Here is a 14,875-nt window from a genome sequence, read left to right on the forward strand (position 1 = left end):
CTATATAGTTTTTATTGTTTGGGGAGATAGGAGAACTACTTGCATATTGAATGACTAAGTCCATATGTTCTCTAGAAAGTTGCTTGTCTTTGTAGTCTATAAAGAGATCAGTTAAAGGAACAAAATATGTGATATAATAAAATTGGCTGGGAAAAGGCTTATTTAATGACAAGAGACTTGAAGAAAAAATATTTCTCTAGGGCTCTGGAAGGAATATCCACAAATGTGATTTCTCTGCTTTCTGCTTGTCATAGTTTTCGTCAAAGAAGTGAATCAGTACACTCTTCAAATGGCTAGTATTTATAATGGAGATTTTCACACTAATTTAGAATCATGTGGTCTAAACAAAGATTCTAATGGTTTATTCAGTCACAATCATTTAATCATTAAAAAACTTTGGAGAAATATAAATCAGTTTTTCTTCAACGAATACATTTGATGCCATCTAATTTTTATTTCCCTTGTAAGCAACAGTAGTAGCTAAGTTTTTAAAATCCACACTCCATTCACTTTAATTAGAGATGCCTTTACAAATTTGAATATTTGAATAAAAGTTTTAAAGACTAGCTTGGGCAACATACTGTTCTGTGCAAAATGTGTAAAACTTACACATCTCCTCAACTACTATAAAATATTTTCTTTGTCTCTCTGATTAGATAAAAATAAGCTACAGTAGCCACTCTCCTTAGGACTGAATGATTTTGCTCTGTACATAATGAATGGTTGGTTTGCTCTTGCCTCATTCTGGTCATTCATTCGGAAGGACAAGTCAAGCTGCGCCTTCTGCCAAGTTTTGACACAACTATCTATCCTTCAGTAATGATTATCTCTGACTTATTTGCTGTCAATGAACCATATAACGTTATTATCTTTCTTCTGAGTCCTTTGGACTTGCAGTTGATTATTTAAAAATAAAAAACTTAAGTTAAAACCGACATCTGATGAGTATCTGCACATATCTGTATAATTTACTTTAACATAGCAATGGTTTGACTTTTTTTGGGGGGGGGGTAAAGTCTTAATCTATTCTGCTGCCCATGACAACTTCCTGATGGTCTTTTATCAAAGTGATAATTAAATCCAAACCTGATTAGCATTAAAAAGGTCAGGTAAGATTGGCCAGGTGCCCTTTTTTATTAATATAATATTTCCCAAGTAGGTAGGAAACTTTAATGAAATATTGTGGTACATCCATAATCTTAACGCAGGATTGTTTCTACTCAAAATGCTAGCAAACCCTTTTTATCTTTCAGGATGTTATCAATTATAATTGGCTGAAGCCAGCTTATATTCTTCTTCCTCTCAATTTTTTAAAATTTCCTTTTCCAATGGAAATTCAGTATTTTGTGCTTACTAAATCTATTTGGTTTAGTAGACCTTAGATCTTTGTTTGGTAGGGTAGTCCAGAGCACACTAATAACCACTTCTGGATTGTTAGTAGCCCTTTTCAAAATATTTAAGACTAAGCTTTTCAAGACTAAACATTTTCCTAAAGCACTTCCCAAACATATTAGCTCCAATTCTGTGGCACTCATTCATGTTAGTTAATAAAGTAATTTAAATATATATTATATAATAATCAGTTATTCAATGCTCCAACTTACAGTGAGAGAGAAAATGGAATATGGCAGTGGTGGCGAATCTATGGCACGCATGCGGCATTCAGAGTCCTTTCTGTGGGCACGCACACTGTTGCCCGAGCCCCACCTCTCCCCTCAGCCCCCTCCTCACCAGCAGCCCCCCCAGAGGAGAATTGCAGCACAGCCAAGGATATGGCAGCCAGGCAGCAAGGACAAGACTCCGCCCTCACGCCCCGTCATGCGGAGATGCTGCGAGGTGCAGGCGGAGAGCATGACCGCCATGGCGCTGCAGGGCCTCCTGGGCAATCTGTTGCAGTGGGCCATGGAGGCGGTGGGTGGCCCTGCGGGCAGGCAGGGCAAGGGCGGAACAGGAGGCAGAGTGGGGGCGGGCAGGGGGTGGGGCGGTTTTTGGACACTCAGTCTCTAAAAGGTTTGCCATCACTGGAATATGGTCTTCTTATCTTTTGTGCTGGTCCCTTTCCCTTATTGGGGAAGCAAAATGCATGTATTTTAAATTTTAAGCCAAGAGCTTCATGTTCTTTTCCCTCATAGTGTAAGCAAATTTATTACCTTCTCAAAGATCAGCAAATTCCTTCTGGGTGGTGTAGGATTTAAGTTTGCCTCTATTTGCCTGCTTTTTTTCTTTCCTCTGTTTTTTTTTTTTTTTTTACAATTTGTAGCTATAAATGGAGACACAGGAGCTGGATATTTCAGACGACAATCTCAATCATACTGTAACAGTTTATATCTCTAGCTGTCTTACTGTCCAGCAACAATTGCAACAGTGAGCTGAACAGAGTGTCTAACTTTTGTCAGCTATTCTCCAAATGCCATATTTAATTTAACATGCTTGGGATATGTTTCCCTTTTTGTACAGGATTTGGGTATGGGAATGGAGAATCATGGGGAAAATGAAAGAGACTGGATGGAGTATCTTAGAAGATATCCTGAACTCCACACCTTTAATTTCAGGTGTTTCTAGCTTATGATATAATGAGTTGTTATTAGTGGGATTTCAGTAAACAGCTGAAGTGGATTTGATGGATAGTTGGCTTGGTTCTTATACATATTATGTAAAGGTCCTTAAAATCATAACTTTGGCACAGAATTGCTATGACAAGGAAAATAGCTTTGTGTCTTCTGAATCTATAAGTTGACTAACATACATTGGTTCACCTTATAGTTTTAGTATATCTCTTTTAGTATATTGGCCCTCTTCCTCATAAAGTTCTGTTTAGGAAAATAAATCTTTTAGGAAAATCACAAACCCCACTAAAATGCAAATAATAAGTTTAGTTATCAAGGGAGATGAACTTGAAAAGCTGTTGAGAAACCCCCTTGCTCAAACCTCACCGGTTCGGAAAGCTGTTTTGCCTGTATGCCCATTCTCATTGCAAACTGCCGACTAATAATGCAGCGGGTGCATCCAGTATTTGGAGATACTGATGGAAAATGTCCATTTCTAATCTGAAATTGGAAAGCATACTTTTAGAATTGAGTGTAAAAAAAATGAATAATTAGTGAAAAAAATGACAGATGAGAAAGAGAAAATGACGTAGAAGAGAATGCCCTAGCTTGTGCCTTTAAAACTCCTTCTCTGCTCTGAATTAAACTCTTCTTTCTTATCATTTAATCTTTTTATAGAGAAGAGTCAAAGATGTGATATCGCCAATAGTCTTTGAAGCTACATACAGCCTTGGGAAACATATTGTGGAAAAAGAAGAAAAAGAATTACCTGCTCTCAAGCCTGTACTCCGATGGAAAAAAGGCCAGAAGATGTCACAGAGAAACCAGGTTAGAATTTGGATAGTCCTCTATAAAAAAAAACATCAATATTGGAAATAAACAATATTATCTTTTTCCCAAATGGAAAAAAAGATGAGATTCTCTTTTCTGAATGAACAGTCAAGTTGGCCATGCTGTAAAAGTCAGTAATTAGAATTATTTATTTATTTTAATAGTTTTTTTTATTCCACCTTTATTATTTTTATAAGTAACTCAAGGCAGCAAATATACACAATACTCTTTCCTATTTTTCCTGTAACAATAACCTTGTGAGGCGGGCTGGGCTGAGAGAATATGAGTGGCCAAAGATCATCCAGTTGACTTTTGTGCCTATGGTGGAACTAGAACTCAAAGCCTTCCGGTTTCTAGGCCAGCAGCTTCATCACTACACTAAACTGGCTCTCACCCCCCTGCATTTAGTAAGGAATGAACAGAAGCAGTGCTTTCATACAGTTTCTCCAGGTATTGTTTTCCACAGTGCTTTCACCTTATGTGACATAGTTGCAGAACTGCTGTTTACACTACTACTAGATCAGAATTCAAGACATAGGCTGAACACTGATATCATTCTGTTAAGAAAAGAGCTATCACTAGTAGAATAGACTCTTTTTTTTCACCCTGTATTGGATCTCTTCGAAAATATTTTGGGACTCTGGAGCAGTTTTGGAGCACGTATGGAGTAAGTGGGAATAGGAGCAGAGGGAGAGAAAATTCTGTTGGATTAGTAAGTACTCCATGTCTGCCAAAAAACTAAGCCACATTAACTCCAGTGGGACTTGCTTATATATTTATTATAATATTGTCCCTTCATTATTTATTATAGGATATTTGCCCTAATAAATTAATGAAACAATAAACCTGCACTTCATTATATATATCTGCAGTCTGGCCTCCTCAATGCTTTCAGCTTGTCCTTCCTCATTTAATATTTCATGGCAAATTTTTCTGTTCTAAAAAGCAATTAATTACAGCATGAATTATAATATAGAGAATTTCCCAGCCAATGCCTCCTTTGGTATTATGGCAATGAAATTTACCATACATTAGACAGAAGTCCTAGGGAAATAGGGTTTATTAGGATGGGGAGAATAACTGAAGAAATGACCAGAGAGCAGATAGGCTAAGGTGTAGACCAGTCTGGTTTTAATTCAAAGTAGTAATGCAGGTTGAACTAGGGAAGATAGTAATCAGTTTGACAGATACAGTGTTAGATCATTACCTTTTAGATAACAGATGAACAGCATACAGTTTTCAGAAGTTGTTAAATTACAGATCCTCGCTGCCCTTTCCTTTTTTTAGATCATCTGTGGCAAGTGAGAATCATATGATTAAATTTTGTGCTGAGCACATGATTTGTTCATTCAAAGAGAATCTCTGCTGTTCCCAATATGTCCCAAATATGAATTTTTCCTTTATTACGGGAAATGGCTTTCTCCTGTCCCTCCCTCTTTTGTCTAATTAGAAATATTCCTCCCCCCCCCTTTGGTTGGGTGGAATCTCTGATGCATTCAGTCTCATCCACATATATGTGCCAGGTTTAATGTGTTGGAATTCAGTGGCTGGGGTGAACCCCAAATTGGCACAGAATGGATGTTTTCCATACCAGGAAATCTAAAAATGATTCCACCCAGTATTATGATACAATATGATTGATCTTAGTTTTTGGGACTGGCTGTTCTTACCAGGCCAGTATGTGGGAGAGAAAAAAAGTACTGAGTTGGTTGGAATTAGTTTAGAGCTTAATTTTTATTATCTTTATCTGTATATATAGTTGAAAGATCTGCAATTATTTTATTTAACTAAATGGTTGTAATTATGCTGCTGTTATTTTTATGTTGAATAGCAGGAAAAGATTTCAAATGTTTGCAGTTTGTTCCTTTAAACTGCTGGAAAGCAGTGATCTTTTGCTTCCAAGTGGATTGGCTGCAGTTCCCCAATTTGGAAACAGGGGTTTGCTCCTGGAAATCTGTATAGGTTTAGGGAGGAAAACCGCCCTAAAGCTCTACCTCCAAAGACCATTGCCATATTATATGGAAGAGCATATCCTTTCTGTTTCAAGAGCTACACTTGGATGTAAAATGAAAGATACCTGTTCCTCAAAATAGTCAGGAGAGCTAGGGGAAAAAATAACTTATTTTCACTTGCATATATAGTTAATTAAAACTGAACTTAAAGTACATGAATACTTACTTTTTTGCCTCCTTTGAAGCCTCAAAGCATTTGGAAGATGCATTGGCCCCAATAATCTCAGGCTGTGCACCTTTAGTCTAAAGCAATGTTGCTCAAGCTTGGCTACTTTAAGACATTCATTCTGGCTAGGAAATTGTGGGAGTCCATCCACTTAAGGTTGCCAAGTCTGAGAAACAATGGTCTGAAATCTTACAGTCAATCATGGCCTAAGCTTTTGAGGAAGTAGAAAGCTCTTTCCTCAAAAAGTTGATGAGAAGAGACTACTATTCTTTCTTTCCTGTAGAAATTGTCTTTTGTCTTGAATGTTTTTTCAATATTGCATCTTACCCCACTGTGCTTTTTAACACTGACATTGCTGCTAGTTATGGAAGTTTGGAGGACATTAGCACTGTTATAAATCTTATTGTTCTAAAATAGATGAACAATTCTCATTAAATGAATCCATTAAATTTGATAGACATTTTTAAGATCTTATGTTAGCATCACTCTGCTGTTTGTTAAAATAGCGTGACTCTTTTCAGTCTTTTGTTGTTGTTGTTAAAAAAAATCACATTTGATTCACTAAGGTTAGTGTAGCCTTTAAATTAGTAGTATGCTACCTTAAACAAATAGTAATAATAAAAAATTTCCATCCCTGACTATTACTGTTCTTTTTATAGACTAAAGATATTCACCAGTCATTGTCCCAGATCTCCAGGCAAGAAAATATTCCAAAATTCATCATTGGTTATAATATATTGAATACATGCATATACTGTCAGCAAAGATCAGAGCCATTAGATTTCACTTTTAAATGAATGGTAATTTCTTGTTACATCCTTGCTTGGTTAGTTTAAACTATGGTTAACAAAGAAGATATAATTATATATCATAGTTTTATCTAAGCTTGATTATATAATTATATTAACAGGGCCTTCTCTGATCTTCGATACCATAGGAAATTGATTAGTCTGAAGTGTAAATGAATGTTTCCGGTTGCCTCCTTGCCAAACCAGAAAACATGAAGGGAATTCATAAGCATAGAGAGATAGCAGGAAAGTTCTCATTTAGGGACCAGAATTGGGACTGGCAATTCAGTTGTTAAGCAAAACAGTTGCTAAGTGAATCCATGATTTTGCTTATGACCTTATTTGCTTTGCTGTGAAAATTGTGAATGCAAGGATAAAGTTATTTTTTTAATCATCATCGTAACTGAACAGTTGCTAAACAAGGAATACCTGTAAATTGTAGTTTTGCATTGTATTACAGAACATTCAGTTCAGATTGCTCAAACACGATAACTCCAGCATACCATCAAACTTCTGTAAAATAAAGTAATATTGGTCTAGATGTGTAAGGTACTTTAATTTAATGGATTAGATCCACAATTATTATACTTTGCCTATATGTTTTGGTACAGCTATAAGAGAAACAGAAATAACTTTCCCAAAAGGAGGAATTTATTCTGTGTTATAACTTAATTTAATTAAATTTAATTAATTTTTAATGTAATCCCCCTCCCTGCCCACTACTATAATAACTGTGGCAACTTAGTTTTTGCTTGGAGCATTGTGTTTACTAATATCTATGGCAAATCTTGACCCCCTAAAAATGAAGTCCAAAATCTCAGAATAATATATCTGGTCTGTTTTATGTATTCTGGCCATTTTTAATGCTACGGTACATACTATATATATATGTTATGATTTATTTCTATACCACAAAGTAGAACCCATTTAATTTGACATTGAATCGGCTTCATACCAACCTACTTAGGCTCAAAGATTGCAACTTCTTTTGTCCACCAACTCTTACGTTCAAAGGGCTTTGAATTTGGAGCCCTTGCATCCTGGAACTGTTTCACAACATGGGTTTCCCATTGATGTGGAATTAAATATTTTCCTGCCGTCAAAGGAATTTCACAGCTGTTCTAAGCCCCATGCCCCTTACACCAACACGTCTGTTTTCTTTAATAGCAAGAATGCTTTTTTACATTTATAGCTACTAAGGAATTTGCTTTTATTTGCCAGGACATTCAGTGGAAATACTCTTCCAGTTATTTTACACAAGTATATATAATTTAAGCCTGGGAAATATTCAGGAATGTTAATTAGTTATCATCAATGAGATGGCATCAGGTTCTTTCACTGGAATTCATGGGATTTTGTTAAAGGATTTCATAAATAGTCCAGGGCTTACATATAGTGAAAGGCAGTTGGTTTTTTGCATTGCAATAATGGAACATTAGGGGGGAAAAACCCTTCCTTTTTTGAGAAAGGCCAAAGAATGGCATGTACAGAGCCTCAGGGTTGATCCATTCTAAAAAAATGCTTCTTTATAAACTGCACATTTTAAGATCTCCTCTTCTAGTCTGATGATGTGTTATGGTTAAATTACCTTGCATTTTAATATTTTTATATGGTGATATCAGCAAAATTTGGCATTTTTCAGTAGGTTTTCACATGTTGAACTACATCTCACATTTTTCCCCTTCTTTGAATTGTGTCCAATTATCAGAGACTACCTGGACATGTTCCTGTAATTTTCTTAGTGAGATTTTCAGAAATGGTTAGCCATTGCCTTCTTCTTAGGGCTGAGAGAAAGTGACTGGCCAAAAGTTACCCAAGGCAAGTTGCTTTGTGCCAAAGATGGGATTAGAGCTCACAACTCTTTTGGTTTCTAGTTTGATGTTTTAACCATTACACCAAATTGGCTCTCATACAGTACTTCCATCTCAAATTACTTCCATCTAGATTCTGTCTTAAGACTATGAGAATAGCTTTCAGCATGGAACTTTTTACTTCTCAGTTTTTTGCTGTAATCAGCTTAGGGAGATGTTCTTTTGCTCACTGTTTGACTATATTTGAATTGGGTCAATAAAAGTATTACCTAGTCTTAGATAGAACATTTTCGTTTTTGTGTAGTTTGGATAAAGTTTTAATATCCAGTGAGATATGAAATAATTAGTATTTATTATAGAGAAAGCTGCTTTCTATCAAATTAGATCTTTGACTCATCTGCCTTAGTATTTTCCATGGTGATGGGCAACAATTTCTGGTGTTAGAGAAAGGGTTTTTTTTCTTCTTCTTTCTTTTCCCCAGCACTGCCTGAAGATATTGTGACAGACGTCAACCATTTTTTTCTAGGGCTGGGTGCCCTTTTAAAAAGAGATTTTATCTAAATCTTTTTCCTACTCTACTATTATTATTTTTTCTGACTTCTTTTAGACTATTTTTGAAAGAAATTGTCAGTCTGATGATTGTGCTGCTGACCTGAAGCTCCACGGTAAACTCTTCCTATCTAGGTAAGTAGCCCTTTTTTCAATTAAAAATGACTTAGTTTGTGAGACATTGGACTGTAAAAAGAAAATTCACAATTGTAAAGTTTTAAGATAATCATGTCAGATTGAAGGTTACAGGTGAGTAAGCAAGAATGGTCAGAGACAAGAAATTCTTCAGAACTGTGGACAGATCCCAGCAAAGCTGTAAGCTGTTCCAACATATTTTGACTGATAATTGGACTCCACTTCCTAGCTAGAAGATCAAAATCTCTAAAGAGACCAATCTCTTGATTAGCAGATTTGGCAAGTGAGATTTTTGGCAAGGATGTTGATTCCTCCATGTAATCTGGCTCGGGGGGTCTGCAATTCCTAGCCCACATGGTCAGAGGATTTCAGGTTCAAATTCCTAAGCTGATTCTATAAAAGTCCAGATATGGAAATGCACAGCTAGTGTTATTGCCTCATAGCCAATTTAAAAAGTGACCATTGATTATTTTTTTAAACCAATAAAATTGCATTTTATTCATCTTACAATCAAGTGGACAAATGGAAAAAAAATGCACCCCTCCCCATTCATACTAGTATGTATGTATGTATGTATGTATGTATGTATGTATGTACACATGCACATGCACACAAACAAATTTTAAATTCATAGATATGGAGATTCACAAAGATGACTTTGGAGATATTAAACTGAAGTGATAGTTGGAAAAAACTTGAATTAAGCCTGGGAAACAGAAAATTTAAGGAATATCAGCCTGACTTTTTCCTAATTCATTAGTGTATAAGAGAAAGGAAGAGAAAAACTTAGTCAGGTTTTCTGTTACTATATCAAAAATATAGTTCCTTTCAGACTAATGGAATCTTTTTCCTGATGTAGCCAGTTTTGAAGAGCTGTCATTAAATCTGTACTATTCTAAAATGAATTGGGCAGATTGTTTGTTCCCCTAATTTTGTTATTTTTTCTTAAAGCTTTTTCTCATTTTTAGCTATATAGTTGTATCATGCCATTTTATTTTCCAAAGCAAATGAATACAAATTCATTCTGTAACAGTTTCAATCATATCAACCAACTTTGCTTGCATTTAATAACCAAATGTTAAATGTTAGAGGAGAAACTTTGGTAATGTGTTATTGATCAGGGGACAGGAATGGGTGATTTACTGTAAATAGTTCCTTCTAATGCTTTGAATCTGTGTAAGGTGGAATACAGCCCCCCAAAAATCCCAATAACTTTTTTAAAAAAGCAAGCAAGAAAAGTGAAGGAGGGCAGGGACTGCTCTTAGGCAAAATAGGCAGGTGACTCCTAGCAGTGCAGCTGAAGAGGAAATCCAGCCCTGTGGACTATACAGATATAACAGAACTCCATGCAGTGCCATGGGAACCAGAACAGCTTGATGGGCAGCAATAATGGAAAAAGCAGAGAAGTTTAGGGTAGCTGTATTTCCTCCCACTCCTTGTATGGAAGAGGCGGAAAGACCGTCCCTGACCTGGACGAGGCTATTGATTTAAAAGAGCCAAAGAGATATAATGGTTAAACAATAACCTAGGATTGGGAAGATCCAAGTTCAATCCACCTCAGCTTTGAAAATTCACAGAGTGATTTTGGGCCAGTTGCTCTCCCTCAGCTCAGCATACCTCACAGAGTTGTTACTGTGTGTGTGTGTGGGTGAGTGGGTGTTGTGTGATGAAAGATCCCCATGTAAATATCCTTGAGCTGATTTCCACTGGGTGGAGGGAACAATTGCTTTTTTTCTGACCAGTTATGTTGTGCATTATGAATTTATTTAGTTTAACTATATTTCCATAGCAAAGATCTATTTGTTTCAATTGTATAGTACTTTTATACAAACCTTCTGGAGCAGCTTACCATTATGTTTATAACTTAAAGGATATAATATATAGGGAAAATAGGTTAACAAGGGATGATAAGAAAATGTGGAGCTTTGAAAAAAAATCAGCTGCCCATTAATAACAAAAGCAATATTATTAAAATGTAGAAAGCAGAAATGATGCAGTAATTAATATTAGACCATTCTCAAAATTCAAACTGCCAAAGAACATGATGGGATTTTGTTATGGAAAAAATTAAATGGTTAATATTGATGTGTATTTCGTTCTTAATGCTGTTTTTCTTTTGTTCTGGATATCTGAACAAAGTTTATAATTTTGGCCCTGTTGAATTGGATCTACTTGATTTTATTCTCTACTGCAGCCTTCCCCAGTCTGGTGGTCTCAAGATGTCCTGAATTGCAACTTCCTTCATATCCTGTCTTACAGCTATTTGGCTGTGGGTTGGTCAGAAGGTCTCCAGGTTTGGGGGGAAGCCATTTTATTGCTTCTCCAAATAAGCAAATGATTGAAGCTTTTTTTCAACACAATAGGGAGCAGAAGGTATCTGAGGTTCATTTTCCCATGTGAGTCCCCACATAAATACCTGTCCAGGGATCTCAAATCGGGAGTTACAAGGGGAAAAATGTAATGGAATCCATTTTTGGATTCAAGCAGGCAAAGCCTCAAATCTTGAACTATTAAAAATTTATCATCATCATCTTAGCCATTGTCTATCCACTACAGGATGAAGGCCTCTTCCGCATATTTCCAACCAATATGGTCCTAAGCTTTCTTTTGCCAATTGGGCCCGCAATACTTGCTGATGTCATCAATCCATCTTGTTTTAGGTCTCTTCCATGGATACTTTTTATCATTCTGTGACTGCCTTGGTACACCTGCCAACAGTTCTTCTTGCTATGTGACCAGCCCATTTCCATTTCAACTCTTTTACTCTCTTCACGATATTGTATACTTTCGTTTGTTCTCTAATTCATCTGCAGGTCTTTCTATCTTGTCTTGTGATGCCAAACATGTATCTTTCCATGGTTCTTTGCACCACTCGTAACTTTTGTATCAATTGTGAGGTTAGTGTCCATGCTTCACTGGCATAAATTACTATGTACTATATAATAGCAGAGCAGAATAGCCTTTTCCTTGATTAAATAAGAGTACTCTGAGTGCAAAACTCTGAAGAAAATTATGAAGATAGGAGAAACCGTCTGTTAAGATAAAAGGATATCATAATGACCACCTTGACCATAAAGGAAGTTTCTTGGATTCATTGCCTTTGCTTTGATAAGGCTTTGCTCTGAGATGAAATGCTGCTCTGCCAAATTATCTAGTTGAAAAATGGTCTGGTGCCTCTGTTTGTACAAACTGTGTAATTCAGATATGATATTCAGAGAATGGTTGGTATGAATATATGCATATAAGACCAATATCGTTTTTACCTTATACTAGAACTGATCATTCTAAGGAATCCAGATTTTCTTCTAACAGAATTTAGTGAGTCATTCGGGGTATTTAGAATAAGTTTATAAATAGAATTTGCAGTATTAATGTCTGATTTGTTACTAAGAATTATTTCTATCACCTTTTGAATTTATTATGTCTAACTCATAGAGGAAAAGAATGAACTATGGGTAAACTGATCTAGTGAAGATTTCAGTGGAAGAATATGTAAATAACTACCTATTGTATAAAAAGTCCAAATTCTTCTTATTTGCTAAAAACATAGAAATGCTTTTAACTCTTTACTAAGTTCATTGAAATTGCACCTTGTTACCTTTGGAGAAATTTCATTCACCAGTTTTGTAAAATATTTGCTAAGAATATCACATAGAGAAATCCTAACAAAGTTTTTAAAATGGGAGTTTTTAAGAAGAGACTGGACAGCCATTTGTCCGAAATGGTGTAGAGTTTCCTGCCTGAGCAGGGGGTTGGACTCGATGACCTCCAAGGTCCCTTCCAACTTTATTATTATTATTATTATTATTATTATTATTATTATTATTATTATTATTATTATTATTATTATTATATGGTTAAAAATGGGATTTTGAGCAAATTGGTTGCTTCAAGCTTATTGTCTCTTTTCCATTTTTTAAATGATAAATCTTTCTGGAAATCCCATTCATCATTTTATTGTATTCTGTAATAATTCACCATTGAAGATGGCACCACTCAAGGAAAATAAAACAAGTGGGTCCAAGGAAAAAGATATACATTCTAGGCTTTGAATAATAAGCATTCTATCTCTGTAGTATAAGATTTACATAGAGGAATTTTCAACTCTTCAAAAAAGTCAGTCCTGCTCAGCTGATACATCACAAGGTTATCCCATTTGATAAAAGCCAGAACAGTGTTACTGCACAGTTGTATTTGGTTGGTGGTATGTAAATGTGACCTCATAGTTTTAATTTTAAGTACCTGTCTAAAGTTAGTTTACTACCTTTATATGGAGTCATCTTGTAGGAAAACTGCATGAATTTTTTTTTTAAATTATCTAGTGAACTGAAATAGAAGGATTCCTATTTGGAAATCCTTAAAAAACAGGGTGTTTTGTTTTTTTTACTATAGATGTTTGGCCTTGGTCTATTGTATTCTTAACATAATTCATTTTCTACTAGGCAGGAAATTCTTTATTACATCCAACAGTAAACTTTCTTGGATTATGTTCAAATATCATCGTCTGTTCTTGATTGGCATACAGTTTGATCTCTTCTACCATATCCATTTTCCCAACTATCCTAATCTGTTTTATATTTTGTTATTTTGTTATATATATAGCAAAACTCACTGCATGGGAATGGGCTAGGAGAATTGTACTTGGAATTAATATTTACAATGAATTTACAATATAAAGCTTGTGATAGAAACCTAAGAAGTTTACATATTTGTAGCAGCTTTCAGTGAAGATTGTTGTCTTAATTAAGTGTGGGGCTGGGATTGCAGAAGAGGAAAATTCCAGTATGGGCTGAGCTAGATCACGAGAGTGTAGATCTGTGGTGGCGAGCCTATGGCACGTGTGCCACAGATGGCACGCAGAGCCCTCTCTGTGGGGACATGCGCCATCGCCCCAGTCCTAGGCCTTCAGCTGGGTTTTATAAAACCTTTTTGCTTTAGGCCTCCACTGCCATGTGCCCCCCCAAAAAAGGTTCAATCAATCAATCAATTTCAACTTCTCGCGGGGAGAAAAAAAATCTCGCAAAGTTGGAATTGATTGATTGAACTTTTTAGTCCCACCCAGTGTGCTGTTACCACTGCAGCCACGCCCACCCAATGGGCCACGTCCACCTGGTACCCGACGATACATAAGTGGGTTTTGGGTTGCAGTTTGGGCACTCGGTCTCTAAAAGGTTCCCATCGCTGGTGTAGATAATAGCCAAGCACTTCTCACCAGTTATAAGGGCAGATATTAAACACATTTTTCTCCTAGAGCCAAGCCTTCTACTATAATTGATTCAACTCTAAGGCAAATTCCAGGGCTACTCAAGTAGAACTCCAGTCCAACAGAAAAGGGCTAAGGTCAAACAAGGCATGACAGTAGTACAGATAAGTGATCTTTCATACCCTCTGGACATTTTTATTTGCAAATTCTCTCTCTCTCATTTCATCAGGCTTTGTATGGATACAGTTGGTTTCTCTTTGCAACCATAAAGGTTAGACACTTGCATTTTCAACAATGAAAATTATGATGCCTCCAGTGACAAGATGTATCTTTTTTGTCCTTCCACAAATTGCAGCATACAAAGAGTTTTTCATTTTGTGAATTGCAGCAGGGAATGATGGTTGGATCAAGATGACATCATATTAAAAGTTTCCATGACTTTTGAATGCATTTGTATATAAAGAATAAATTGATTATAGTAAACAGAAGCTCATGTTGCCTGTTGGTTATGCCAATGGAGGTTTTGAAATATCCATTATTGGAAGCTATAAAAAACACAAGGAAATATTTCATGACATCCATACTTTGAGGTTTTTCCCCCTGCTTTAGCAGCTTATTCACATAGCATTTTAATATTCATTTGGAATCTACTTTGTCTGCAACAACTGTATAATAAACAGAGAGATTGCAGAATCTTTCTATGAGGTCTCATAGATATCTCTAGAAATTATGTAAACCAAAGACACAAAAATCCTACCAGGAATTTATGGAATGCAACTGGTTTGATTTTACTTGGTAAAACACTTTCTGGCCTCTTTTCCTTCGTGATAAATC

At 35.9% G+C, this 14,875-nt stretch overlaps 1 protein-coding gene across 1 annotated transcript in view; it reads left to right on the top strand.

Annotated features, from left to right (window-relative positions):
• The first annotated feature begins 1,860 nt into the window (after positions 1–1,860).
• Positions 1,861–14,875, top strand: part of LOC114922299 (integrin alpha-9-like) — a 92,484-nt gene continuing 79,469 nt past the window's right edge. Inside the window, exons 1-3 of the mRNA XM_029283295.1 lie at positions 1,861–1,911; positions 3,225–3,374; positions 8,762–8,838. Of these exons, the coding sequence (XP_029139128.1) occupies positions 1,861–1,911; positions 3,225–3,374; positions 8,762–8,838 (278 nt within the window). The remainder of the gene's footprint in view (positions 1,912–3,224; positions 3,375–8,761; positions 8,839–14,875) is intronic.

The sequence above is a fragment of the Protobothrops mucrosquamatus genome, unplaced genomic scaffold (genome assembly GCF_001527695.2).
Source record: "Protobothrops mucrosquamatus isolate PMUCROS unplaced genomic scaffold, P.Mucros_1.0 scaffold48, whole genome shotgun sequence".
Classification (NCBI taxonomy): domain Eukaryota; kingdom Metazoa; phylum Chordata; class Lepidosauria; order Squamata; family Viperidae; genus Protobothrops; species Protobothrops mucrosquamatus.